The 6,920-nt window shown below is 42.5% G+C and overlaps 1 protein-coding gene across 1 annotated transcript in view; it reads left to right on the forward strand.

Annotated features, from left to right (window-relative positions):
- BPTF (bromodomain PHD finger transcription factor) overlaps positions 1–6,920 on the forward strand; it is a gene marked incomplete at its 5' end in the record, with an annotated part of 157,205 nt that overhangs the window by 141,215 nt on the left and 9,070 nt on the right. The window contains one exon of the mRNA XM_012001071.1: positions 4,096–4,282. Within this exon, the coding sequence (XP_011856461.1) occupies positions 4,096–4,282 (187 nt within the window). The remainder of the gene's footprint in view (positions 1–4,095; positions 4,283–6,920) is intronic.

The raw sequence follows: 6,920 nt of genomic DNA on the forward strand, positions 1-6,920 counted from the left end.
AAAAAAAAAAAAAAAAAAAAAACAATGGCCAGGCAAGGGTGGCTCATCACTGTGACACCTCCACACTTCAGCCTGCGCAACAGAGTGAGACCCTGTCACACACACACAAAAAAAGAATTATTTTTAAATTACACTTTAGGGCCGGGCACGGTGGCTCATGCCTGTAATCCCAGCCCTTTGGGAGGCTGAGGCGGGCAGATTACAAGGTCAAGAGTTCAAGACCAGCTTGGCCAACATGGCAAAACCCTGTCTCTACTAAAAATACCAAAATTAGTTGGGCATGGTGGTGCGTGCCTGTAATCCCAGCTACTCAGGAAGCTGAGTCAGGAGAATTGCTTGATTCCAAGAGGTGGAGGTTGCAGTGAGCCGAGATCGTGCCACTGCACTTCAGCCTGGGTGATAGATCGAGACTCCATCTCAAAAAAAAAGAAAAAGAAGAAAGATAAAAATTACACGTTAGCAAATTGAACCAGCTTCCACTAATTGTGTATATCTATAACATTCTGTCTGCACTCTTGAAAAACACTGAGTATTATCACTCTTGAGTGGCATATTTTTTGTCTTTGAAAATATTTATTTCAAAAGTAGTGTGTTTTATAGTGTACAAATGCAGATGTTACAGAGATGTAAAATGTAATATTTACCACTACTCCCATATTGTCCCCTACAGGTAACCTCTGTTAATAGGCCAGTGTTATCATTTTTAATTTCTGCTAATTTGTCAAAGAAAGTGTTTTTATGTAAGAGTATCCTATTTACATATTTCTTCTATTTTTCTCTCGAGATATTTATATTGTTATCAGTATTATTTAAGGGCTTTTATTTTATATTTTCATTTTTTGAGAAGGAGTCTCACTCTGTTGCCCAGGCTGGAGCACAGTGTCATGATTTTGAATCACTGCAACCTCCAGCACCCGGGTTCAACTGATTCTTCCACCTCAGCCTCCTGAGTAGCTGGCATTACAGGCGCCTGCCACCACACCCAGCTAATTTCTGTATTTTTAGTAGAGATGGGGTTTCACCATGTTGGTTGACCAGGCTGGTCTCGAACTCTTGACCTCAGGTAATCCGCCCGCCTCTGCCTCCCAAAGTGCTGGGATTATAGACATGAGCCACCACGTCTGGCTATTTAAGGGCTATTTGTATACTAAAAAGAAGTAAAAGTTTTATGATTTTTTTGGCATATGGTAGTTTTTAACATTTTTTGGAGTCATATCTATTAATCATAAATAGGCATCATGCTTGGAGTCTTTTTCCTCCTCCATGATATATACTCACCTATGTGTTCTAGGACTAAATTTAAGGGATACCTAATTAACTTGGAGCCATTCGGTGTCCAAGCGTTATTCACATACTTTATTAAAACGAAAATTAGTCAAGCAGTAGTAACCAGCACATAATATAAGTATGAACCAAGAATGTCCTAGTGTGATGTGTTCGCTCTTTCCTGTACACCTTACATGAACCTACAGCATTGATGTGCCAAGTCTTGCTTGGAATCAAGCTATGTGTATTTTCACAGTTCTTCACATTTACACATTTTTTTTAAAACTACATAAACTGGAGCTTTCAAAGAGGTGTGTGTGTGTGTGTGTGTGTACTAAAATATATATAACGAAGTTTGCCATTTTAATCATTTTTGTATATGCAGCTCAGTTACTACATTGACAGTGTTTTGTCTCCTAGTACTTTTTATGGTTTTAATTTTTGCCCTTGGATTTTAATAAACCCAGAATTTTCTGGCATATAATGAGATAGAATTTTTTTTTTTTTTTTCAGATATGTAGGCAGTTGCCTCAAACTCTTTTTTTTGTTTTTGCTTTTGTTTTTTGAGACGTTGTCTCGCTCTGTCGCCCAGGCAGTGGTGAGTGCAGTGGTACGATCTTGGCTCACTGCAGCCTCCACTTCCTGGGTTCAAGGGATTCTCCCCTCAGCCTCCCTAGTAGCTGGGATTAAAGGCATGTGCCACCATGCCCAGCTTATTTTTGTATTTTCAGTAGAGATGGGGTTTCTCTGTGTTGGCCAGGGTGGTCTCAGAACTCCTGACCTCAGGTGATACGCCCACCTCGGCCTCCAAAGTGCTGGGATTACAGACGTGAGCCACGCCAGCCGCAACCTCATTTATGAATGAACTCCTTTCCCTACTGACCTGAAGGGACATCCTTAACATATGTGAAATTCTTACACTAGATACAGTTAAATCTGGTCGTGGTTTGAACTTGTCTCTGTTAGTGTTTGTGTTGTTCTGCGTGCTGCCACACTTTGCGTTATCACAGCTTTAGAATAGTTTTTAATGGCTGACAGATAAGATTCTCTCCCATTACTTTTACTTTTCAGCTGTTTCTTAGGTATTCTAGTACTTTTACTTATTGGATGAACTTTCAAGTCACTTTCAAATTCAAAAATATTCACGAAGCTTTAGTTTGGAATGTGTTGTCTGTGCACCCTAGATAGATTGGAGATTACTGGCCTTTCACTCTCTCAGATATTTATGTCAAATTGTATACAGAATTTTATTTCAAGCACAACGTTCTCCTAGGATCAATGTTGTTTCAGGTAGATTTATTTCAGTCAGTACATTCCAAAGCAGTTGCCTGCTCTACAGCAAAAAAAAAAACAAATTTGTTTTCCTGTGTGCTCTCACTACAATCAACGTGGGAGAATTCTGTTTGCTGACCTCTGGTCGCCAAGAAGTGGGTGGGGATTTCTCCCCATGAACAACCAATCCAGTCGTCTGCTTCAGACCCTAACTGGGTGTCTTCTAATTCAATTCAATTCTGACACTAACTACCTGAAGATAGGGTCAGATTCCACAGGCTGGGGGCTCAGTCCCCAAGATTACCCCCTCTTCAGATGCTAATTGCCACCCCCAGGTTGTTTTACTTGCATGTCTGACCGTCTGGCTATAAATCAGGGTTCCCACAAGCTTCTCCTAAGATTCAGTAATTTGCAGGAGCAGCTCACAGAACTCAGGGAAACACCTACTTAGGCTTACCGGTTTATTAAGGACACTGCAAAGGATTCCGATGAACACCAGGTGGAGAGGATGCACAGGGCAACGCTGTGGGGAGGGGCGTTCATTCCCTCTCTGGGCACACCACCTGCCAGTCACGTCCACACGTTCAGCTGTATCAGGAAGCTCTCTGAACCCAGTCCTTTTGGGTTTTTAGGGAAGCTTCATTACGTAGGCATGAGTGATTACACCCTTGGCCGTTGGTGATCAGTTTAACCTTTAGCCCCTCTTCCCTTCCGGAGGTTGGGGGATGGGACTGAAAGTCCCAACCCTCTAATCCTGACTAGGTCCTTCCGGTGACCATCCCCCATTCCGAAGCTATCTAGGGAATTCCAGCCACCAGTCATTAACATATAAAAGAAACTTATCACTCTGGAGATTCCAACCGTGTTAGGAGCTAAGTGTCAAGAAATCGGAACAAAGACCAAATATATATTTCACAATATTACACCCATCTATCACCATAATGATTTTCTCCTTTCTACATATTGCCTCTACTATTACATACTAATATTCGTATCAGCTAATATTTTTCCCTTACATTTAAGTGGACACTTATCATTGCAGTCATGAATGGTAAGACAGTATCACTTTGTCACAAATATAAGATAACAATAAAAATGAATAAAAAAGCAATATGATGTTATTAAAGTCTAATGCAAGGATCATAAAGCCACTAGTACAGAGACTTTGTTCTTAGTTCTGGATTCCCACCTTTTCTTTGTACATATACTAAATTGTTTGCATGTGGAAATGTGTTATACTTAGATATGTATAGATCATGTTGGTGTGTTTCATTGATCTCAAACCATTTGAATGAAGGACTATTCTATGCAGTTAACTGAAAGTAAAAGAACCTTCTTAACAGCAGCCAGGATTTATATATTAGAACCTCAGTCAGAAACAAAATTGGAAAAGTACTCTTTTGTTCTTCATGAATTGCAAAATAACCTCCAGGGTGAACCAGCCTGGTTCCAGGACTGCTTGCAAAGTAAACATATATATTTGTTAGAACTTCAGAGGATATTCACATTGGAATAACCTTAAAGCTCTGAAAATGTTTTACATTTTGTGTTTTTAAGACCTTGCCACCATGGAAGAAAGAGTACAAAGACGGTATTATGAAAAGCTGACGGAATTTGTGGCAGATATGACCAAAATTTTTGATAACTGTCGTTACTACAATCCAAGTGACTCCCCGTTTTACCAGTGTGCAGAAGTTCTTGAATCATTCTTTGTACAGAAATTGAAAGGATTCAAAGCTAGCAGGTGAGCAAATGGGTTCAGTGTTCTGAATTAATTCAGCTCTTCACTCTCTTTATACTACTCTGTCTCAAGATTCAACCAGTGCAGTTTATGGTAATTTAACCTTAAATATCTTTAAAAAAAAAAAAAATCAAGACTCCAGGGTTATAATCTACTGGCAAGGAGAAGTGGACAGACAAAATATTGGGAAATTGCTGGATTTGTCGTTGATCTGCTTAAAGTCTTTTTTTAAAATTCACAAAGTGGCCAGGCGCAGTGGCTCACACCTGTAATCCCAACACTTTGGGAGGCCAAGGCAGGCAGATCATCTGAGATCAGGAGTTCAAGACCAGCCTGGCCAACACGGAGACACCCCGTCTCTTACTAAAAATACGAAAATTAGCCAGGTGTGGTGACACACGCATGTAATCTCAGCTGCTTGGGAGGCTGAGACACAAGAATCACTTGAACTTGGGAGGCGGAGGTTGCAGTGAGCCAAGATCATACCACTGCACTCCAGCCTGGGTGACGATGAGACTCTCACGGTAGGGGGTGGGGGGGTGGAATTCCCAGCTTTGTCAACACAGTGAGATTGTGTCTCTACAAAAATTTTAAAAATTAACCGGGCATAGTGGCATATACCCATTGTCCTAGCTACTCGAGGAGACTGTGACAGGAAGATCACTGTGCCCAGGAGTTCAAGGCTGCCGTGAGCTGTAATTACACCACTGCTCTCCAGCCTGAGTGACAGAGTGAGACCCTGTCTCAAAAAAAAAGACAAGAATGAAAGAAAAATTTGCTGAGCTGATGATAGTCACAGGACTTTAAATTCTAGCAGAATAAATTCCTTCACTCAGCAAATGACTTTTGAGAACCTGATGTGTGTGTACCAGATACAGGGAATTTAGCAGTGAATAAATTAAGGCCCTTGCACTCTATGAGGGGTAGGGGGGAGCAAGGGGGACAGTTGATAAACCTTATAAACCAGGTGGACAAATGGAAAAAGACTCACCCCTACATACATCACTATAAAATTTCCAAACGCTAAGAATAAAAGAAACTCTTAGATAAAACAGACAGTCTATGAAACAAGAATTAGATTGGTGTCAGATTTTTCTGCTATGACATTTAGTGCTAGAAGATTATGGAAGAATACATCTAAAAGTTTAAGAAAAAATGATTGGCCGGGCGCGGTGGCTCAAGCCTGTAATCCCAGCACTTTGGGAGGCCGAGACGGGCGGATCAAGAGGTCAGGAGATCGAGACCATCCTGGCTAACACAGTGAAACCCCGTCTCTACTAAAAAATACAAAAAACTAGCCGGGCGCGGTGGCGGGCGCCTGTAGTCCCAACTACTCGGGAGGCTGAGGCAGGAGAATGGCATGAACCCGGGAGGCGGATCTTGCAGTGAGCTGAGATCCGGCCACTGCACTCCAGCCTGGGCGGCAGAGCGAGACTCCGTCTCAAAAAAAATAAAAAAAATTTTAAAAAAATGATTGTCAGTTGCATCCAAACAGTCAAGTTTAGAGGCAGAATAAATACATTTTCAGTCACGTGAGGACTCAGGACATCCTTTCTTGGCAGGTATTTTTAAAAAGTATGTGCTATTGGCCAGGCACGAAGTGGCTTATGCCTGTAATCCTAAGCACTTTGGGAGGCGAAGACGGGTGGATCACTTGAGGTCAGCAGTTCAAGATCATGCTGGCCAACATGGTGAAACCCCATCTCTACTTAAAATACAAAAATTATGCGGGCATAATGGTGCACGCCTGTAGTCTCAGCTACACAGGAGACGAGGCATGAGAATCGCTTGAACCCGGGAGGCACAGGCTGCAGTGAGCTGAGATTGCGCCACTGCATTCCAGTCTTGGTGTCAGAGTGAGACTCCATCTCAGAAGAAAAAAAAATGTGTGCTATCAAAAATAAGGAAACAAATTTTTTCCTTTTTAATGATCTTCCTGTAATCCCAGCACTTTGGGAGGCCGAGGTGGGTGGATCACGAGGTCAAGAGATCGAGACCATCCTGGCTAACACAGTGAAACGCCATCTCTGCTAAAAATACAAAAAAAAAAAAATTAGCCGGGCGTGGTGGGGGGCGCCTGTTGTCCCAGCTACTCCCGAGGCTGAGGCAGGAGAATGGTGTGAACCCCGGCAGCGGAGCTTGCAGTGAGCCGAGATGGCGCCACTGCACTCCAGCTTGGGCGACAGAGCGAGACTCTGTCTCAAAAAAAAAAGAAAAGCATCTTTTTTTTTTTTTTGAAACGGAGTTTCACTCTTGTTGCTCAGGCTAGATTGGAGTACAATGGCGCCATCTCGGCTCACTGCAACCTCCGCCTTCCTGGATTCAAGGGATTCTCCTGCCTCAGCCTCTCTAGTAGCTGGGATTACAGGGGTTTCTGCATGTTGGCAAGGCTGGTCTCAAACTCCCAATCTCAGGTGATCCACCCACCTTGGCCTCCAAAAGTGCTGGGATTAACAGGCGTGAGCCACCGCGCCTGGCCATGATGTATCTTTTTAATTAGGGACAGGGTCTTGCTATGATCCAAGCTAGTCTTGAATTCCTGAGCTTAAGCAATCCTCCCACCAGCCTTGGCCTCCCAAAGTGCTGGGATTACAGCCATGAGCCATTGCCCTGGGCCAGAAATTTTTTTTTTTTTTTTTTT

Source organism: Mandrillus leucophaeus, unplaced genomic scaffold (genome assembly GCF_000951045.1).
Source record: "Mandrillus leucophaeus isolate KB7577 unplaced genomic scaffold, Mleu.le_1.0 Scaffold1, whole genome shotgun sequence".
Classification (NCBI taxonomy): domain Eukaryota; kingdom Metazoa; phylum Chordata; class Mammalia; order Primates; family Cercopithecidae; genus Mandrillus; species Mandrillus leucophaeus.